Below are 22,306 nucleotides of genomic sequence, written 5' to 3' on the forward strand. Positions count from 1 at the left end.
CCCTGGAATAATGTGAATGAAATAGAGCTGGCTGGGTGTTAGGTTGATGGGTTTCTGTGGACTGGCAAGCCTGCAGTGGCATATGTCCTCTGAGCTCTGCCCTGCTTGTTTCAGACAGTGGGAAACACCATTTCCGTAAGGCGCTGTGACTACCTTGCTCCCATTCATACTAGATCCACGCCAGATGGTGAAAGCTCTCTTAGCGCCACCCTATCTTGCACATTCCATGCATTCACCAGTCAGACAATATTCATGGAGGCCTACAGTGTGCCAGGCCTTGCGCCAGTCTGCGAAGATATTACAGTGCTGCAGAAGGCAAGGAGCTTACTGTCTGATTCAAAGCTTTCCAAACTTTCTTGGTTCACAGTAGCTTATTTCTTGGTATCAGCAGTTTATTCACAGCACCCTTAGGCCAAAAGAAATTCCTATCAGTTTCTTTTATTTGGAAGTTAGATCCAAACAACTTAATAAGTATTTATGTCTGAACAACTTAGTAGCTATTTGAAGATACAACTATAAATTAAAAGAAAAAGTAATATTTTTATTTCATCCCAGAGTGTGCCTGCCTGTTGGACACTGCACAACTTCTCCAATCTTGGAATCAGACTGGACATCCCCAACCTCATTCCCTAAACACAGTGATTTTTGTGCGGTTCTAGTTTTTTTTTTTAATTTTTAAAATTTTTTATTTATTTATTTTTGGCTGCATTGGGTCTTCATTGCTGTGCAGGCTTTCTCTAGTTTTGGCGAGCGGGGGCTACTCTTCGTGTGGTGCTTGGGCTTCTCACTGCAGTGGCTTCTCTTGTTGCAGAGCACAGGCTCTAGGCACGCAGGCTTCAGTAGTTGTGGCACGTGGGCTTCAGGAATTGTGGCTCACGGGCTCTGGAGCACAGGCTCAGTAGTTGTGGTGCACAGGCTTAGTTGCTCCGCGGCATGTGGGATCTTCCCGGACCAGGGATCAAACCTGTGTCCCCTGCATTGGCAGACAGATTCTTATTCACTGCACCACCAGGGAAGCCTGTGCAGTTCCAGCTTTTTATCACAACTGTTAGAAACCCAACTTGGTAAAGATATGACATTATTCAAAGAAATATAGTGGAAAAGAAATGTAGTCTAATGTGAAATCATGTACTATCTCCACTCACAAGCAGGATGTCAGGAGGATAACCTCTGCTTCCCTCAAGTATTTAAAATATCCTGCTGTGCTCCTGAGAGTGTATCGGTGGCACCCCAGCACTGGTGGAACATGACTTAGAAACAGTTCTATGATTAGAAATGTCCAAACCCACAGCAGAGTGTCTCAAACTGGGAGCACTTAAATGTGTGTTCAATAACGTATGTCTTCACACAACTGAAAGCCAGAGGATTCAGGATCAGTCTCTCCTGCACTTTGGGGCAGAGTGAAATTGGTCCCTTTTACCTCACTAGCACTCTGCCCTTGATAAGTGTGATCCTGAAGGGGTTCCACTAGACAAATACCATAAACAGAGGATCATATTTCCTGAACCACAAATCCAGAAACAAGGGTGGGTGAACTTATAAAGACAAAGAACCTGAATGTTGTCTGGTTCTGCCCTGGAAGACTTGGACACATGGTCACCATCTATGAGAAACCCCAGCGCAAGACCAACCTCCAAGTCCAGGACCAGCTGACTCTCACAGAGTCTGCAGAAATTCCTAAATTCCTCTATGCCTGCTTGCCTGCAGCCTGCCCCAGGAGAAATTAAGGTAGAACAGAGCCATTTAACTCCATCTTCCTCATCCCTCTCAATCCATCATTTATACACACACACACACACACACACACACACACACAGAGTTATATCACTTGAGGGGCCTGGTAAACAGCTTTAGCAAAAAAAGTCTGAAGAAAGGACATGGACTCCTGAAACACCCTAGCACATTTACAAATAGATTTATTATACCTGCTCTTAAAAAATATAACTGAGGGAATTTTCTCAAGTGATAGCAATGGTCCATATTTCTATAGAATTGTGGATAACGGGTGGATAATCAGGCAAAACTCACCTAACTGTGGACAGACGCACAGATTCTGACAGAGTAAAATAGAATCTAGGTGGTGGATATAGGAGTGTTCCCTGTAAAATTCTTTCAACTTTTTGGGCATGTTTTAAATTTTTCATGATAAAATTTTGGCAAATTTTTAAATTTAAACATTTAATTAAAAAATAAAATTTAACTCCACTTAAGATTTGTACATTACAATGTATGTTAATGATACCTGCAAACAAACAAACAAACAAAAAAAGCACGAGAACTGAGGAGGGAGTGGGTTAAAAACAGACTAGAAGGAAAAACAAATCTATCGGATCATAAATATGGATGTGCTTGGTAACTGGTTCTCTTGAACAGATAAGAACTCACTTCGACCCAGGCGGCTACGGAGAGCAGGGGTTGCTTTCTTCCTAATTAACTCCTTTCTCGGCTTGGATCTGTCTGTCTCTCTCTCTGTATCTCCCTACCATGAGTGGCTGAGTCAGAAAACGCGACAGCGATTCCGTACCTTCCCGGAGCTTCGGAACCACCGGAGCTGCGTACAGAGACTTGGCGGGGCCTAACCTGGAAGACAACATGTGCGCCCCGGCTTGCCCCCGCTCCCCTCACTCTCCCCGGGCGCCACAGCGGGTCTGGACCTCAAGCAACTCCGCGCCGTGCGCCCCGCCCCGCCGTGCGCCCCGCCCCTCCGTGCGCCCCGCCCCTCCAGTACGGCCCGCCCCACCAGTACGGCCCGCCCCACCAGTGCGGCCGGCTCCTTACGCCCAGCTTGGGTAGCGACCCGGCCCACCAAAGATTCTGACCCCCACCCTCGCGAACCAAGGGCCCGCGGATGCAGGGCGCGATGGCCGCCCCAATCGTGGCCCCGGTCACGCGGCAGATCAGCGGCCGCGCCGCCCCAGCCCCAGTCCCAGTCCCAAGCGGCCCCGAGAGCGGGCAGCCCCTGGCCGCCTCCGTTGCCGACCTGCCGGTGCTGGACGCCTCCGGGAGGCGGGTGCTGTTTGGCGCGCTGTTCCGGGAGCGCCGGGCTGTAGTGGTCTTCGTGCGGGTGAGCGCGGGCTGCGGGACGATCCGGAGCAGGGACCTCACCCGCAGGCTGGGACGGAGGTTGCTTCCACGGCCTCCGCTGGGGGGTGGTTACATCGGGCCCCTGGACGGGTCCAGGGCCCGAGAGCAGAGCCCGCCGGGCCTGGCCCTTCCCGTGGTCATCCACTAGAAGCTTCCGGAATGCGAACTGCTCCTCTCGCTTCCTTGAACGGGAATGGAAAAGCAGCCCGTCAAGCCAAGGCATTTTCTCAGCGAGCGAAGAGGCCTAGCACAGACTGGGTGCGGCCTAATTTCAATGCATATTTGGGCGCCCCGACACCTCTTTCTTCCCGTCTTGGGTGTTGTGTTAATTAGCATCACGCATAATGAAGTACTTGGTCCTTCTGACCCCGGGGGTGTTAGTTGCTAACTTGTCCTTTTTGCCCGTATTGGGATTTCAGCATTTCCTGTGTTACATCTGCAAGGAATATGTAGACGATCTGGCCAAAATCCCCAAGAGTTTCTTACAAGTAAGTTTCCTGAGAGTGAGCAGCAGCGAGCCCTGCTTCAGGGTGGCCTTGTGAAAATCACCTGCCAATTATAAGGAGTGCAACGGGATGAGATGCGGAGTGCACCACCTCTCCAGCGCAGACACTCACAAACACAGATTCTCACCATCCCACACATCTCTCCAACACCTCCAAAAAGGGGAGGCACGCGTTAGAAGTCTATTTCTGGCCTATTCATTATTGCCTGGTTATAAACATACTAACCATAATAATAATTTTGATGTTACCTAATAACCTACCTGTTCTCAAATGTTGATTGATAATGACCAAAAACAGAAATGCTAAAATTATCTCCTTCCCTTTATTTTTGTAATAAAGGTACTCCAAATAGTTGTTCGTTATAGGAAAATACTAATATATCTTAAAGGTGAAAATTTGTATTGTTAATGGAATGCATGTTCCACATTGGTCTGACAACCAGGTGTGTTTCTTCAGGCATATAGAGGGTTGTCCCCAGCTGAGCTTTTGAGTGAACGCATTGGGTAGATTTTGTAAAACTAAGATCTATTTTCATCAGACCTTATCAATTGAGATATGAAAGAATAAAATTGTCTGATTAAATAACCCTACTTTAATAGTTTTTATTCTTGTTTAATGTTTGCCTTTGGGGGAAGTGTAGAAAACTACTGACTGTATTTTGAAATTCTTACTTAGCAAAAGAATCATCTGAATTAATTGAACATTTTAGCATACATCTCTTTGCTTTGACTCACACAATTTTGCTCTTTATACCATTCTTCTAGAAGCCTATAGGTGGCATTAGAATGGAACAAAAGAGTTGGATTAGGGGAAGTTGTATGAAACATGTGATTTCCAATAATATGTACATATCTTTTTTCTCTCCTAAAGGAAGCAAATGTCACTCTTATAGTGATTGGACAGTCATCCTACCATCATATTGAGGTAAATATATAGCAAATTGGGACTCTAACAGGTTAAATCTCTTTCAGACATAAAAATTATATTATTTGAATCACTAAATGTAGGCTAAATTTGCTAAAGTTAAGTCAGATTATCACTATTTTTCTCCCATTTCTTTTAATAAAAATTCCAACTATACTTTTTTTTCAGCCTTTCTGTAAACTGACTGGGTATTCTCATGAAATCTATGTTGATCCTGAGAGAGAAATTTATAAAAGATTGGGAATGAAAAGAGGTGAAGAAATTGCCTCCTCAGGTAAGACATAATATGTCCAAGTAGAAAACACTAATGGTGTATTTCACATTTCACATATGCATATATATGCATAGGGGAACAAATGGTAAATTCATAAATCAGCCTGCTTTTTATGATTCTAGTAAGTGATCCAGATTCATGAGACTCTAAAAGATTCATTTCCTGGATGTAATGACATGGAAGGCTGTTGGCGAAGTACTAAATGAATGAAAAATGCAAGTTGCAGAGCAGTGTTTTTAGTATGATTCCATTTTTGTAAAAATAAAAACCATTTTCATAAAGATCTATACTATATATGTGTGAAATGAAAAATGTTTTAAAAGATATTGCAATGATTACCCCAAGGCATGGGAATGAGAAAAGTGGCTTTTGAATTTTTTACAATAAGTACATTTTACTTTTGTAATTACAAGAAAAATAATATTGCTTAAGTTAATATATTTTCATACCTCAACACCATGGCTTTGAACGCTCTATGTTCTTTAATAGATGAAATCTTAGTTTTCATTTAAAGCCCAACTCAAAGGGGCTCTTAATAGCTCTTAAAGCAGAAGTAATTGTTTCCTTCATTGTATTTTAATAGCACCTTGTACTCGATTATATACTCTATAATTGCACTTAAGGTGGTGGGTAGTATAGTTAGTTGAAAAGTTTGATGTTTTATTCATCTTTATATGGTCCATATTCCCTGCCCTTACACAATTCTTTACAATTAAGAGTATAATAAGCTTTAGGTGAACTATTTACATATATTTTAGGTAGAAAGAACTTGGCTTCTGAAATACCAAATAAGAGAACTCAACTTGAACTCAAATCACTTATTCTCAACAAATGCTGAGAATGACACCCATAGCACCCACTGTGTTGGATGTTCCTGGGAGGACTGTGATAAAAGACACAGCCCCTGCCAACCCAATGCTCATAATCTACTGTGGGAGACAGAAGCAAACAGTCAACTACATTACAGTTGAGGGCTCATAAAAGAGGAGAGCATGTAGTGGCAATACCTATAATGCAGAAATGCCTATAACACCAGAAATGCACAGGGAGAGAAGAATCTGGGAAGGCTTCTTAGAGGCGGTGTTGTCTAAGCTCATTCTTTAAGGAGTTAGCTGGGTCAAGTGAGGCTGGGAATGGTGCAGCTGATGTAAAGTAGCACACGCAAAAGCACACAGGTATGAAAAAATGTGACTGTTGGAGAAGTGCAGTTCCCTGTGTCTGGCCAGAGTCTAGGAGCCAGTTGGGGGATTGTGTGAGCCAGGGGACTGAGTCTGGGAGCATGGCAAGGAGTTTGGATTTGTTCTGGAGGCAGTGGGGGAGTCATAAAAGAATTCTATTTGAGTGGAGAAGTGATACAGTCTTGTTGCCAGGTGGAGGAGCAATTGGAATGTGCCAAACAGGAGTCATTGATATTCTTGACAAGTTTGTAGTAATAGGCTAGAAAGAAATGACACAGCCTGAAGTAGGGATGCAGAGGGACAGATCACAGAGCTACTTATGAGGTAGAGTTGACAGGATCCCTTTACTGAAGTTTTTAAAGAAAGCAACCTAAACTTTATTAAAACCAATTATGAGGTAGCATAAATACAGAATTTGCTCTTTTTTTCCCCTCTCTTTTTAGTATAGGAAATTGCAACAGTACAGGTTGTGAACCTTTGTCTTTGGTAGACTGTTTTCCTGTGCTATAGCAGAGTCTCAGCATGTGTAAGGTCTGTTTGTCATTTAGCCAATTTAGATATAAACTGTGAGTTTTACTTTAGTAACACCTCACCATTCATTGCCTCAATAAAGATGTGGAATTGCAAAGAAAACAGATGAATTTAAAGCAAAATACATGTTTGTGATTATAAGAGAGAGTGTATTCAAATCATTTAAACTCCTTTGATCTGTGTTAAAGTACTGTATTTCCAAACAGAAAACATTAGGTTCTCACAAAATAATTTTTTGAAGTTCCTGCCTGAAAAAGCACAAATCTCAGAATCAGTTTCAGAATAATCCTACTTGAAAATTATGACACTGAAAATAAAATATAATAATTTAAAATTATTTTATAAATTTTAAAGTTTATAAAGTTTATAAAGACAAAGAGTAAGAAAATAAAGCCACTAAATTCAAGGGAGTAATGCGTTTACCCAGTATTTCATTTTGCCTTACCATAAACCACTTTATGGTGTTAAATCTACAATGATTACGGTAGACAGCACATAAGCACAATGCAGAAAACATGCCTCTTATAATACTTACTTAATCTAATGTTTCAAGTTAAAATTCTGGTCTTGAGTCCAAGAATCAAACTAAGAGGAAAAAATGAAAAATTCATACTAGCAATATTAGATTGTGCTTTACAGCAAAGATTGTGAAACTCTAGGTTGTGAAATCTTCAATTGAATTTCTAAAATTTCAGAAATGTTAAATGACCCTTCTTCAGACATGAGGAGATAGTTTGGATTTATGAACATCTATTTTAAGTGTAAAATCCTAAAAAACGGTAAACTTTAGTCCTTTACCCATGTCTCTAAGCTAATGAGCCTGTATTTGTTTCTTGGTGAGATGAATGTCCATCCTAATATAAACATGAAAGAAATAGAGAAGTTGGAGAGATGAAGGAAATAATAGGTATCTGGAAATATTAAGAAGTCGGGCAGGTCAAAGGCAGCATAATCATCAAAATAAAAAGCAAAAAGCACTAGTAGGAACTGACTGCAGGGCTGAGGGTTGGGCTCTGTGCTGCGACCCGGCAGAAGAAGATGAACGGGACTGGTAACTGCTGTACACTGGTGGACGTGCACCCGGAGGGGCAGACGGTGGGCAAGAGGACCTGAACCATGGTGTCTTGCTGCTCAACCAGTCATCCTCTGGCCTCAGAACTGGTGGAGTCCAAAATTAAAAAAAACTAAAAAGACATAAAAGGCAGGGATAGGAAAAAGATAAGTTACAAGAAAGGTAGAGACTGAGTTTTTTAACTCAAAGGGAGTGGAGGACTTCCCCGGTCACGCAGTGGTTAAGAATCCGCCTGCCAATGCAGGGGACGCGGGTTCGAGCCCTTGTCCGGGAAGATCCCACATGCCGCGGAGCTACTAAGCGCAGGTGCCACAACTACTGAGCGTGCGCTCTACAGCCCATGAGCCACAACTTCTGAGACCATGTGCTGCAACTACTGAAGCAACAAGAGAAACCACTGCAATGAGAAGCCCACACATCACAACGAAGAGTAGCCCCCACTAGCAGCAACTAGAGAAAGCCTGCGCGCAGCAACAAAGACCCAACCCGGCCAAAAATAAATAAATAAATAAAATATTAAATTACTTTAAAAAGGGAGGGGGAGTGGAAGTAAAGTATCAGTTACTGTGAGAAAGGAAATAGAAAAACTGACAGCCAAGCAAAGATGGAGTGGTAGCTATAGTTGCTATTGTTACAGCTAAACTGCAAAGTCTCAGTAGCATAACATGGGAGAAGGTTCTTTTTTTTTTCACATTTCAAGAAGGGTATATCTATTGCGTGCTTCTCCAAGCAGCAATTCGGGGACACAGTAGGAAAGACTCAGGCCCTTTCCATCTTGTGGCTCTGCCATTGTCAATCCAATCTTCGAAGGATGTAGAAGAAACATGGAGAATCACTCCCTGAGAGGTTTTTAAGAGGTGCCCTGGAAGTGGCACACATCATTTTACTCATTGGTTAGAGTGTAGTCACATAGCCGTACCAAACTCCAGGAAATGTTTAGCTGTGGTCCCAGAAAGAGGAAACGGGTTTTGACAAGCGTATAACAGTCTGTGCCACAATGTCTCCTGAAGAGGAATGTAGTTATCTATTAGTTGGTAAGAGACTAAACAAAACATAAATGGGGAATTAAAAAGGAAAGCACTACCAGTTTGACAAGTCTGTAGCTGACATTTTTCTGTGGCAGAAAATGATCTGGGTCTGTCATCACTTCTTCCTTTAAAGCAGTAGTTCTCAACTGGGAACAATTTTGACCCCTCCCCCCAGGGGACATTTGGCATTGTCTGGAGACATTTTCAGTTGTCACAACTTGGTGAATGGTGGTTGCTATGGCATCTAGTAGGTACAGAGAGCAAGGGTGATGGTAGTCACCCCACATTGCACAGGACAAAGAATTATCTGGTCTAAAACATCAGTTGTGAAAGGCTGAGAACTATTCTTTGAAGGAAGATAAAAAGACAAGTCAAAAGTAAGATGACTCATAAGAAAGAGACTGTTTTCTAGAAATACTAATGTTATCTTAATATCTAATCAAATATAAAATGACAACTTCTAAAGACAATTCCTAATATTTCAGGACAGAGCCCCCATATAAAATCAAATATACTCTCAGGAAGCATTCGGAGCCTGTGGCGGGCAGTGACTGGCCCTCTTTTTGATTTTCAAGGAGATCCAGCTCAGCAAGGTGGAACACTCATTTTAGGTCCAGGTAAGCATCAAAGCCCAGCTTCAGCAGTACACTTCTTGTGCTTTTTAGAAGTCCAGAGGCCATCCACTTTCTTCATAAAATAGCCACCATGTAAAAATGGGCAACTGGACATGGTAACAGTCAGGATGCTGTGCTTTCATAGGGGTCATCGTTTGTTTTCAAATGCTCCTGTGTATTTTTGATGTTTGTTTACTGGATGTAATGTGGCCATGATTCCATACCTGAGTGATTACAGGTATTTGGGATAGAAGAAATCAGCAGTGGTTTGGTGACTTGTATGTGGCTATAAGACTCTTTAAAAATTTCAGTGGAGGTGAACATTTTCAAATGGGAGAAAACCATCAAGAACTTTTTTTTGTCAATAGAAGGATCAAATCTAGTTCTTTATATCTAACAAAACTAGCAGACTTGCCCTATGTCAGAAAGGAAGTCAAGGGGAATTCCCTGGCAGTCCAGTGGTGCAGACTCAGTGCTTCCACTGCAGGGGGCATGGGTTCAATCATGGTCAGGGAATTAAGGTCCTGCATGCTGAGCAGCGTGGCCAAAAAAAAAAGGAAGAAAGTCAGTCCCAGGGGCAACTTATTCTGTGAACTTATTCAGTTACTCTAAGCTGCATCCTTTAAATAACTTTCTTTTTTTATTTAATTTAATTTTTATTCTATATTGGAGTATAGTTGATTTACAATGTTGTGTTAGTTTCAGGTGTACAGCAGAGTGATTCAATTATACTTATAGATATATCCATTCTTTTTCAGATTCTTTTCCCATATAGGTTATTACAGAATATTGAGTAGAGTTCCCTGTGCTATACAGTAGGTCCTTGTTGATTATCTATTTTGTATATAGTCGTGTGTATATGTTAATCCCAAACTTCTAATTTATCCCTCCCCCCCACCTTTCCCCTTTGGTAACCGTAAGTTTGTTTTTGAAGTCTGTGAGTCTGTTTCTGTTTTGTAAATAAGTTCATTTATATATTTTTTAGATTCCACATATAAGTAATATCATATGACATTTGTCTTTCTTTGTCTGACTTACTTCATTTAGTATGATAATTCCTAGGTTCATCCATGTAGCTGCAAATGGCATTATTTCATTCTTTTTTGTGGCTGAGTAATATCCCATTGTATAAATGTACTACATCTTCTTTATCCATTCATCTGTCCATGGACATTTAGGTTGCTTCCATGTCCTGGCTATTGTAAATAGTTCTGTAATGAACATTGGGGTGCATGTATCTTTTCGAATTATGGATTTCTCTGGATATATGAATAGGAGTGGGATTGCTGGATCATAAGGTGGTTCTATATTTAGTTTTTTAAGGAACCTCCATACTGTTCTCCATAGTGGTTGTACCAACTTACATTCCCACCAACAGTGTAAGAGGGTTCCCTTTTCTCCACACCCTCTCCAGCATTTATTGTTTGTAGACTTTTTGATGATGGCCATTCTGACTGGTGTGAGGTGATAACTTTATTGTAGTTTTGATTTGCATTTCTCTAATAATTAGCAATGTTGAGCATCTTTTTGTGTGCTTTTTGGCCATCTGTATGTCTTCTTTGGAGAAATGTCTATTTAGATCTTCTGCCCATTTTTTTATTGGGTTGTTGTTTTGATATCGAGCTGCATGAGCTATTTGTATATTTTGGAGATTAATCCCTTGTGGGTTGCTTCGTTTGGACATATTTTCTCCCTTTCTGTGGGTTGTCTTTTCATTTTGTTTATGGTTTCCTTTGCTGTGCAAAAACTTTTAAGTTTAATTAGGTCCCATTTGTTTATTTTTGTTTTTATTTTCATTACTCTAGGAGGTGGATTCAAAAGATATTGCTGCGATTTATGTCAAAGAATGTTCTGCCTGTGTTTTCCTCTAGGACTTTTATAGTATCCAGTCTTACATTTAGGTCTTTAATCCATTTTGAGTTTACTTTTGTATATGGTGTTAGAAAATGTTCTCATTTCATTCTTTTATATGTGGCTGTCCATTTTTCCCAGCACCCCTTATTGAAGAAACTGTCTTTTCTCCATTGTATATTCTTGCCTCCTTTGTGGTAGATTAACTGACCATAGGTGCATCGGTTTATTTCTGGGCTGTCTACCCTGTTCCATTGATCTATAAATAGTTTTACTGATCAATTTGTACCACCTGAGATTCCTTTGGCTTCCCTCTACTAAATGGTTAGGCATTGGATCTCTACCATGTTCAAGTATTGCAGTCAGGGACAAACACCCAAAAAGCCTAAATCACTGTGTTGTAAACTGATTCTTCTTGGCTCTTCTTCATGTTTAAAACTGTTCATATTAGTGAGCATAGCTTCTACAGGTTATAAAATTAACATTTACTTTAATAAATTCCAGATGTCTATAAGGAAGTCTTTAGAAGGAGGATTTTGACCAAATATCATAACTTTTTTGGTTTTTTGCACCTTTAGAAGGAGGATTTTGACCAAATATCATAACTTTTTTGCAGCTGGAACACTATAGCTAGCTAAAATCTTTCATTTTATTTAATCTCCCTTTAGCTCTCTCTCATGAATTTACACTAGTTAGACTAGCCAAAAAAAAAAAAGCCTTGTTTTATTAGAATATATCCTGTAAATTAGCCCAGAATGACACTGAGCCATATTTCTGAATTAATTATTTCCATCCTCAGACTTGTAAGGCATTATTTTTTGAGTCCCTCATCTCCAGGTTTCAGAATCATTTGAGCACACATTATGTTGTGTGAGAATGAAGAGCACACAGAAAGCATCATTTGTGTGCCAAGTTGGGAGCAGACTTAATAAAGAGAAAAGTTTGATACTACGCATTGGAAAAATTGTAGCTCATTTAAGGAAAGAGCTGGGTTTACTTACTTATTTATACAAATCTCTTACACGGTTAACCAAGTATTTCATTTTGCCTTATTTGATAATACGCCAGTTTATGATATTAAATCTACAGTGATTACTGTAGACAGCAGATAAATACAATGCAGAAAACATGCCTCATAATATTTACTAATCTAATGTTTTAAGTTAAAATTCTGGTCTTGAGTCCAAGAATCAAAGTAAACAGAACACAGACTATAAAGTACGACTATTTGGGCTTCCCTGGTGGCGCAGTGGTTGAGAGTCTGCCTGCCGATGCAGGGAACGCGGGTTCGTGCCCCGGTCTGGGAGAATCCCACATACCGCGGAGTGGCTGGGCCCGTGAGCCATGGCCGCTGAGCCTGCGCATCCGGAGCCTGTGCTCCGCAACGGGAAAGGGCACAACAATGAGAGGCCTGCGTACGGGAAAAAAAAAAAAAAATTATAACTATTTTTTGAGCAGATAAAAGAATTGTGAACATCTAAGTGTATTGTAACCGATTGTCTTAATGCCCTTATTTTTTTCAGCCTCTTTTGGTCTATGGTTATAATGTAGCTAGCCTATTAAACCAGTATTTGGAAGTGAATTTTTTAAGGAAGTGATTTATTCTATTATTACATTTAAGAAACAGATGATTTTCCAGCTTGATATTTATGCTAGTTCCATATTCTGCCTGTCTGTTTGACAGGATACTTTATTTAATTACATTTAATGAAACCTAACAGATGGTTATAATTTAAGAATCTTTCCCCTTGGATCTCATAAAACATTACTTATTAGCCTTATTTAATGATAATTTTTGTCATGCTTTATTACCTTAATTAAAAATTATTATGTCATTATATAGAGAATATTATGTACTCCAGGTAAATAATTTTTTCTTTTGGACTAATTTAAAGTTAAAATGCTTCCTTGATTCTAGTAAGCAATAAATCTAATGAGTAACACTCTATGTCAACCTTTACCTTTTATTCTTATTCTCTTCTAGGTAACAACATCCATTTTATACACCGTGATAGGAATAGGTTGGATCACAAACCCATCAACTCTGTTTTACAGCTTGTAGGAGTTCAGCATGTGGACTTTACAAGCAGACCTTCAGTTATCCATGTGTGACATTACAGACTCTGTCGCTTTCAAATGGACCTTGGGATATGACCTCAATTGTGGGAATGTAGTATACTTGTGCAGTGCCTAACTTGTTCGCTCTTCCCAGGCTTTGAGGAGTTATGAAACCATAAAGAGACCATGTACCACCAGTTGAATAGCATGCTGAGAGGCATCAGTTGTCAAAAATGTGATATATATTTATAATTTTATAGCTTTTAAAGTTTTATTTTCTATAAAAATTTTTGTAAAAAAATTAAATTTTATTTTTGCAAAATAAAACTTTAAAAGCTATAAAATTATAAATACCATTTTTTATTTTACATTATGATATATCAATTCAATGAAGGTTTTTTTGGCCATTAAAATCATAAATTCTTATGAAGAACATATAAGGAGAAAGGGAAGCAACCCAAGACCATTTTATCCATTGGGAAAAGCAGGATCTCAAATTCTGTAAACAGTATAATCATATTTTTGTATGTATATGTTTATATTTTTGTATGCTTAGAAAGAAAGACAGGAAGTAAACACACCAGAGTATCACCAGTTAAGTATCTCTAGGTGGTAGGATTACAAGTGTTTTTATTTTCTTTTCCATACTTTTTTATATTTCCCAACTATTCTATAATGAACATGATTCATCTTTTTGGCAAGGAAAAGGTCTTTAAAATTATACGAAGAATATATCCCTACATAGCAAGTTCCACAAAGGTACAATTATATAGGCTGCAGTCCACAAGTTTCTATCCTGATTGCTTTATTCAGAGGAAATACAGCAAATCGAACCTACACAGAACCTGTGTTCACAGCATCTTGACCACACACCCACCGTCCATTTCACTAGGATTTTGTTTGGGGCAACGGGGGCAGGGGTTGCTGGTAAAAGGAGAAAAATATGTTTTAGATATTTAAGATATGTATAATCAGTATGCTTTCTGAAAGGAAATTTTAAGAATTGTTTAAACTAAAAACCAAAAAAACTTTGTAATTTAAATGTACACTGTGGTTTGGTTGTATATTCCTGGACAGTTTCTACTTCTCACCTCCAAGTTTCTTTTATTTAGTAGACTATTGTCATCTTTTATTTTTCTGGAATCATAATATGTTTTGTTGGAAGTGTCCCAGGAATTCTGATGAAGAGTACAGCAAAATTAATTTGTAATTATTAGCAAGTATAATACTGCTTTGAACTTATACAAGCATATGGAGTCATACACAAAATATAAATTTAAAGTGTCCAAAAATTTGAATCTATTTTCATGTGTATATATATGGAAAATCATGTTTTTAATCAATAAAAATGAGTTATAAAAGTTAAAATTAAGGTATTTTGTGCTATTTTTTATAGTAAGGAGACTAGTGGCCCAGATCCTTCTACTATGCTGAATCATAGCTTACACAAAATTTATATATTTACATTTATAATGTACATTATGTATATACATTATAAAATGTACACCACATTTTTTAAGATACATAAATGTTCTTTATGTGGTTTCATGGAGGAACAGTTACATAAATACAGTGCAGTAGTAAATTGCCTACCTGAACAAACATTTAATATAAAAATTACTTATAATAGGTGCTGTGAAACATATACTCCATATCCAATAATGTACTGGATGCAAAATTTTGAAAAACCTTTTGGTGATAAATATGTAGAAGTGCTGAATAAAGTAATAACATCTAACAGTTTTGTGGGGCTAATTATTTGCCAGGTACTATTCCAAGTGCTTTACATACATTAGCTCTGTGGAACTGATATTACTATCATCATTATCATTGTCAACTCCATTCTACAGAACAGAAACAACATCTTTTTTTAAGTTGAACTTACAAGAGAGTGAGGAAACTCCACAAGGGCCAAACAGAAGCAGAAACCAGGCTGTTGACCATGCGTTGAAGCCATGGGCTGCCCTGAGGGCTGTCCCCCTCCCAGGAGTTAGAGAAGGCTGTTCCTTGGCCAACTCAAAGGCCTTACACTGTAGAGTTAATAGTAAGACCACTAAAGCACTACCTGAGACCTGGGACTTCTGAGGGCTACGACAGTGTAAGAATGGGCTGCAGTCAAATCCATCTATAGACCAAGGAGCCCTGTGAGGAAATATGTTGTAAAGCTTCTGCAATAAACCTTTGTGGCAAAAAGAATTTCAGTAAAATGAAAGTTCATGTTTAATTTAAAAATTCAAGTATTTTTGTTTCTCAAGGAGATTGATAACTAATAGCCTGCATAAAATGTTTGTTTGTGTTGCCATCTACCATGGTGGGGGCGGGGGGCAAAGTGATAGCACTGACCACATGAAAACTGGAAGACAAACTTTCTAAAGAAGCAACAACATCTACTTCAAGGTTAAGAGTTATTCTAAGAAGTGTTCCAGAAGATGATTTAAGACATGCAGTTGTAGAAGGTACACTTACACATCATTCTGTGAAGAACGATCTTTCATTTAAATCAGAGTTCTTTTAAATTAATTTCACTTATGTTCAATTCCAAGTTTTCTTGTGCACATTTAAAAAGTGAAGTGGTAGCTCTTCATGTACTGGCTCTGTTAGCAGAAAACTCTGAAAACAGTTTCGGGATGCCAGTTTTAAATCAGTATTATCAGATGCTTCAAATAGAAAATCAGATAAACTCATTCCTTAAAAAGGAGCTTTAAAAAAAGATTCTTTTTTTTTTTTAATCCAGTTTACAAAATCAAGGCAAAACTTTCGGAAGATGAAATATCTGACAGTATGGTGTGTGCTACTCTAAATTCAGTTTAAAAATTCAACCCTGAAGAAAAACTGATTTGTTTTTGTGGTGACAATATGAGCATAGATTTGGATGAATATATATTTTGATAAAAGTAATGTTCATACTATATTAAGAAACCTATGGGGCAGATGTGTTTTGGAATGTGTTGTGGTGCACACATAATTCATAATTAGGTCCAAACAAGCTGTCAATCAAAATAGAGATTATAGTTGTTAAAATTTACCAATTAAAAATTTTTTATTGTGGTAAAATATATACTACATTAAATATACCATTATAAGCATTATTTATTGTAAAATATACATAACATAAAGTTTACCATTTTAACATTTTTAAGTGTACAGTTCAGTGGCATTAGGCATATTCATATTGTTATGCAAGCGTCACTCCTATCCATCTCTAGAATTTTGTTATCTAATACTGAAACTCTGTACCCATTAAATAATAACTCCCCATTTGCCCATCCCCCAGCCCCTGGTAACAACTGTTCTAATTTCTGTCTCTATAAATTTGACTATTCTAGGTACTCACGTAAGTGGATCATACAATATATACCCTTTTATGCCTGGCTTATTTCACTAAGCATAATATCCTCAAGGTTCATCCATGTTATAGCATGTATCAGAATTTTATTACTTTTTAAGGCTGGATGTTCTTGGGGGGGTGTGAGTGTGTGTATCACATTTTGCTTATCCATTCATCTGGATAGTTGGGTTATTTCTACCTTTTGGCTATTGTGAATAATGTTGCTATCAACATTGGGTACAAATAACTGAGTCCATGCTTTCAATTCTTTTGTGTATATTCCCACAGTAGAATACCCACAAGTGGGCATGCTGTTTGTTTTGAAGAACTGCTGCACTGTTTTCCATGTCAGCTGTATCATTTTACATTCCCACCAGCAATGCACAAGAGTTCCAATTACTCTACATACATTTTTCTGTTTTGCTTTTAAAAAAAAAAATAGCCATTCTAATGGGTATGAAGTGATATCTCACTGTAGTTTTGACAAAATGTGCCAGTTTTAAAAAATGTATATACAGGGCTTCCCTGGTGGTGCAGTGGTTGAGAGTCCGCCTGCCGATGCAGGGGACACGGGTTCGTGCCCTGGTCCGGGAAGATCCGACATGCCGCAAAGCGGCTGGGCCCGTGAGTCACGGCCGCTGAGCCTGCGCGTCCGGAGCCTGTGCTCCGCAACGGGAGAGGCCACAACAGTGAGAGGCCTGCGTACTGAAAAAAAAACACACTCTGAGTGGAAGCAAAAAAACAGTATCTGAAAATGTTAGGGCTGAATTATTTTTTTTTAATTTTTTATTGGAGTATAGTTGACTTACAATGTTGTGTTAGTTTCAGATATACAGTAAAGTGAATCAGTTATACATATACATATATCCACTCTTTTTTAGATTTTTTTCCCATATAAGTCATTACAGAGTATTGAGTAGAGTTCCTTGTGCTATACAGTAGGTCCTTATTAGTTATCTATTTTACATACAGTAGTGTGTATATGTCAATCTCAGTCTCCCAATTTATCCCTCCCCCACAAGTATTTGTTTTTCATATGAAAATATTGACCTGAAAATATCCTTCATTTAGCAAAATGTGTCCTGAGCTTACCAGGTACCTCAGTATCTGTAGAGACTGAATATTGTCAACTTGAAATGTGGACTACAGAGAAAACTCAGATGAAGAGGTCTACAATTCTAAGTCATTTAACCATAAAATGCAACGTTAGAGAAGGTTGCAAGGAATTTTATATAAAAATTAAAAATAATAAAACCATATTGAATAATACAGTTTTCAGAAACATACCAAAGACGTAGTATTAGAGACAGATTCAGCTTGCAAATGGACTAAAGTATATAAACATGGGCTAAGCATAATTATTCTGCTTGCATTATTATTTTATTATTATTATTATTTTTTTTTGCCACATGGCTTGCGGGATCTTAGTTTCCCAACCAGGGATTGAACCCGGGCCCTCAGCAGAAAAAGCACAGAGTCCTAACCACTGGACTGCCAGGGAATTCCCTTTTTAAAGTTCAGATAATCAACATAAAAAGTTTTAAAATGTATAGAAAAATATTTTAATAGTTTTTGATAGATTATTATAGGTCCCTTCACACTGAAACAATTGTCAATTAATATTTCAAGAAATTATATAATCTTAATTATTTTGTGGCTTTTTCACTCTCATATGTTCTGGTTTGGACTATAGGTTATATGGTCACCTTATTGATCATCTTCATTTATGGATGAAGCAAATAAAATAAATTAAAAAATAATTAAGGATAAAGAACAGTTGAACAATAGAAATAATAAGCTTGATTTAATTAACAAATTAAAACAATAATTAAAAGCACCTATCATTCTCAAGAACATAAAACATTAACCATATATTATCCCTTAAAGTAAATCTTGATAAATTTCAAAGACTCAATTTCATACAGACCATGTTGTTATCACACTGCAACAAAATTAGAAATTAATAACAACAACAAAAAACATCCATAGACATTTTTAAATTTAAAAAACACTGAAAGTCATGGGACAAAATAGAAATTGTGATGGATGTTAAGAATTAGAACTGAATAATGACAATACTCATGGAATTCTTCAGAAATAGTATTTTAATGTAAATTTATACCCTTAAACACTCATATTAGGAAAGAAAAAAAGGGCTGAAAATTAATGTACTAAGTGTTCAACTTTAAGAAGTTAAAAAAACTGCAAACTAGGGAATTCCCTGGGGGCCCAGTAGTCAGGACTTTCACTGCTAAGAGTGTGGGTTCCATCCCTGGTTGGGGAACTAAGACCCCACAAGCCATGTGGTGAGGCCAAAACCAAGACAAAACAACACAAACAAAAGAAAAAGAAGCAAACTAAACCTGTATAAAAAAAAAAAAAGAAAGGAGATAAGAAAAATTAGATTGGCCATTGATTAAAGAGACAAAGAAATAATAGGGAGGGACTTCCCTGGTCATCCAGTGGTTAAGAATCTGACTTCCAATGCAGGGGACAGGGGTTTGATCCCTGGTCGGGGAACTAAGATCCCACATGCCATGGGGCAATTAAGCCCGCATGCCACAACTACTGAGCCCGAGAGCTCTAGAGCCCGTGCGCCACAACTAGAGAAGCCCGCACACCACAATGAAAGATCCCGCATGCTTCAACTAAGACCTGACGCAGCCAAATTAATTAATAAATTAATTAATTTTTTAAAAAAAGAAATAATAGGGAGATACAACAGGCCAAAATCTGGTATTAGGTAGACAAATCTGTGGCAAAACTGATGAAGGAAACAAAGAGAGTAAGTACAAATATTAGTAGTAAAAAAGGGACATAGCTACATGCATAGTAGAGATTAAAATATAAAAAAAACTTTGAATAACTTTATGCCAATAAATTTGAAAATTTAGAGAAAATGACTATATTTTATCTAAAAAAATAGTAACTTTTCAAAAGTCTTAAAAAAATATAATAGAATACTATGTAGCCTTATAACCATTTAAAAATTGAACCAGCAGTTTCTTCTAACAAAGAAAACACCAGATCAAGAGGTAAATTCTACCAAATTTTTACAAGTGAATTATACCAAATTTTCAAGGAAAAGATACTTCCAATGTTTTTTTTTATTGAAGTATAGTTGAATTACAGTGTTTTGATGTTGTATTAATTACTTCTGTACAACAAAGAGACTCAGTTAAAGGTATCTCCAATCTTATACAAACTTTCTGAGAATAGAAAAATGAGACTAATTTTACCTTGCTACTTCAATTGGCCTAGGACAATAAAAGAAAGGAAAATCATAATTTTGACTCTCCCCTGAACAAATGCAAAATTCCTAAAATGAATATTGGCAAGCAGAATCAAACAATATATAAAACATTTAATTTACTAAAATAGAGTTTATTCCAGCTATGCAAATTTGGTTTTACAGATAAAAATTAATATAATTCACCACATTATCACATTTAAAGGAGAAAAAATGTATATAGTTATTTCAAAGAAGCAGAAAAAGCACATGATAAAATTTAGCCTCTGTTCACATTAGAAAAGAAAACCTTAAGAAATCTAGGAATAAAAGGGAATTTCGTCAATTTGGTAAAATCTATCTGCCAAAAACCTACAACAGATATCATATTTAATGAGAAAATGCCATAACTATTCTATTTTTAATATTTATTTATTTGGTTGCACCAGGTCTTAGTTGCAGCAGGTGGGCTTCTTAGTTGTGGAATGCAAACTCTTAGTTGCGGCATACATGTGCAATCTAGTTCCCCGACCAGGGATCGAACCCCAGGCATTGGGAGTGCGGAGTCTAACCAGTGCACCACCATGGAAGTCCCACTATTCCTTTTAAACAAAGGACTATGATGAGACTGCTCATTTTACTGCTAACATTTGACATTATACCAAATTTCTAGCCAGTTCAAAACCACAAAAAAACTAACAAAAAGTATAAGAATTAGAAAAGAACTAAAACTCTCATGTATCACATATGCCATAATTGTCAACATAAAAAACCAAAAAGAAAATATTTAGAATTAGTAAGGTATGTTGCTGAATATGCCATCAATATTCAAAATTCAGCTGCATTTCTACATACCCTTAATAAATAGAAAAACTTATTTTAAAATCATTTATGGGAATTCCCTGATGGTCCAGTGGTTAGGACTCTGTGGTTTCACTGATGATGGCCTGGGTTCAATGCCAGGTCAGGGAACTAAGATCCTGCAAGCCGTGCAGTGCAGCCAAAAATAAAATAAAATAAAATAATTTATAAGAACAATAAAACTTATAAGGGACCCAGGAATAAATCTAATGTGTTAAACCTGAGAAAATTATATAACTTTATTAAAGAAATATTTAAAGGAGCTGATAAATGTAGAGGTATAACATATTCATAAAGAAGAATTCTCATTATCCTAAAAATGTTAGTTATTCCCAAATTGATCTCCAGTTGCCTAACAGAATCCTCACAGATTTTTTTCACGGAACTTGAAATGCTGGTTCCAAAATTTATGTAGAAGAGAAAAAGTCAAGAAAAGCTAAGATATTCCTGAAGAACAACAAGCAAGAAGTGTCTTGTTCTATAAGATATCAAAATGCAGAATACAGCCATAACAATTAAGATGGTGTGGAATTGGCAAAATATATATACACATATGGAATAGAATAGAGAGTCCATACACATACATAGACACTTGATATATGACCAAGTCTATGCTGCATAAAGGATAGAGAATTAATAAATAAATGGTACTGGGATATTTGATTACCATAGGATAAGATAAATACACTAGTGCAATATTTGTAAGCCACTGTTTTTCAAATCACTATCATTTTCAGCTAAATCTAATCCTCTTTAATAGATTCCTAACTCACACCAAACACACAAACTCCACAAGAATTAAAGACCTAAATGTGAAAACTGAAACGTTTCTACTTTTATTTCCTGTAGGAGAATGTCTTTTTGAAATTAGGGTAGGAAAGAAATCCTTAAATAAGATTTTAAAGAAAGCAAAAATCATAAAGGAAAGACTGAGACACTCCATCAGATCAAAATCTTCTGTTCAGTGGGTAGCAAAAAAGGAGAAAATAAATTGGGAAAAGATATACGCAATGCCTATAACAACAAAAAAATGATTAATATCAAGAATATATCAGAACTTCTACAAATCAATTTAAACAAGATAAACAACATAATAGGATAAATAGGCAAAAGAGATCAACCACTGCAAAATTAGAGGGTACAATACACAAGATCACCCTCCCTTCTGACACCAACTGCCATTTCAAGGGGGTCCCAAAACCATACTCAGGTTGGATAATTTGTTAAAAGGACTCAGAATTCACTGAAAGCTGTTATACTCACAATTACAATTTATCACAGGGAAAGGATTAAAATCAATAGGTCTTAAAAATCTTTAAAAGATTAAAATGAGCCAAGGGAAAAAGCACATAGGGGCAAGTCCAGGAAAGTACCACATGCAGAGCTTCCAGTTGCCCTCTCCCCTTGGACTCTGGACAGTGTTTCTTTCCTGGCACTGATGAGTGACCATAGACATGGAGTACTGCCAACCACGGAAGCTCAACCAAGCCGGTATCCAGAGTCTCTACTGGGGATCTATGGTTAATTCCCCAAGTGGCTGACCTCAGTCTCCAGCCCTTCCAGAGGTTAAGCTGATACCACATGACTAAAACTTCTACCATAAATTGCATTTTTTAATAGCTTAATTTTTTTGGTTTGTTTTTGTTTTTTATTTTATTTTTATTTTTTTGGCTGCATTGGGTCTTCTTTGCTGCGTGCAGGCTTTGTTCTTTGCTGGCGAACGGGGGCTACCCTTCGTTGTGGTGCGTGGGCTCCTCATTGCGGTGGC

General features: G+C 37.6%; 1 protein-coding gene across 2 annotated transcripts; it reads left to right on the top strand.

The window, feature by feature from the left end:
• Window positions 1-2,756: 2,756 nt before the first annotated feature.
• PRXL2C (peroxiredoxin like 2C) lies at window positions 2,757-14,858 on the top strand. Of its 2 annotated transcripts, XM_060101004.1 has the most exons (6): window positions 2,757-3,064; window positions 3,504-3,572; window positions 4,461-4,514; window positions 4,683-4,788; window positions 9,083-9,214; window positions 13,047-14,858. In XM_060101004.1, exons 1-6 carry the CDS (start codon window positions 2,849-2,851, stop codon window positions 13,172-13,174), a joined length of 705 nt encoding a protein of 234 aa, XP_059956987.1. In that variant the 5' UTR covers window positions 2,757-2,848; the 3' UTR covers window positions 13,175-14,858. The 2 variants fall into 2 exon arrangements, with proteins under 2 accessions (XP_059956987.1, XP_059956988.1); XM_060101005.1 differs by lacking the exon at window positions 9,083-9,214.
• The last annotated feature ends 7,448 nt before the right edge of the window (window positions 14,859-22,306 follow it).

Source organism: Mesoplodon densirostris, chromosome 6, assembly GCF_025265405.1.
Source record: "Mesoplodon densirostris isolate mMesDen1 chromosome 6, mMesDen1 primary haplotype, whole genome shotgun sequence".
Taxonomy (NCBI): domain Eukaryota; kingdom Metazoa; phylum Chordata; class Mammalia; order Artiodactyla; family Ziphiidae; genus Mesoplodon; species Mesoplodon densirostris.

Excerpts from the sequence above, each read along its gene's own strand:
- PRXL2C (XM_060101004.1), top strand. The coding sequence starts at position 2,849 with ATGCAGGGCGCGATGGCCGCCCCAATCGTGGCCCCGGTCACGCGGCAG. Across the intron at positions 4,515-4,682 it reads CATCCTACCATCATATTGAG|CCTTTCTGTAAACTGACTGG; the intron begins GTAAATATATAG and ends CTTTTTTTTCAG. Across the intron at positions 9,215-13,046 it reads AACACTCATTTTAGGTCCAG|GTAACAACATCCATTTTATA; the intron begins GTAAGCATCAAA and ends ATTCTCTTCTAG.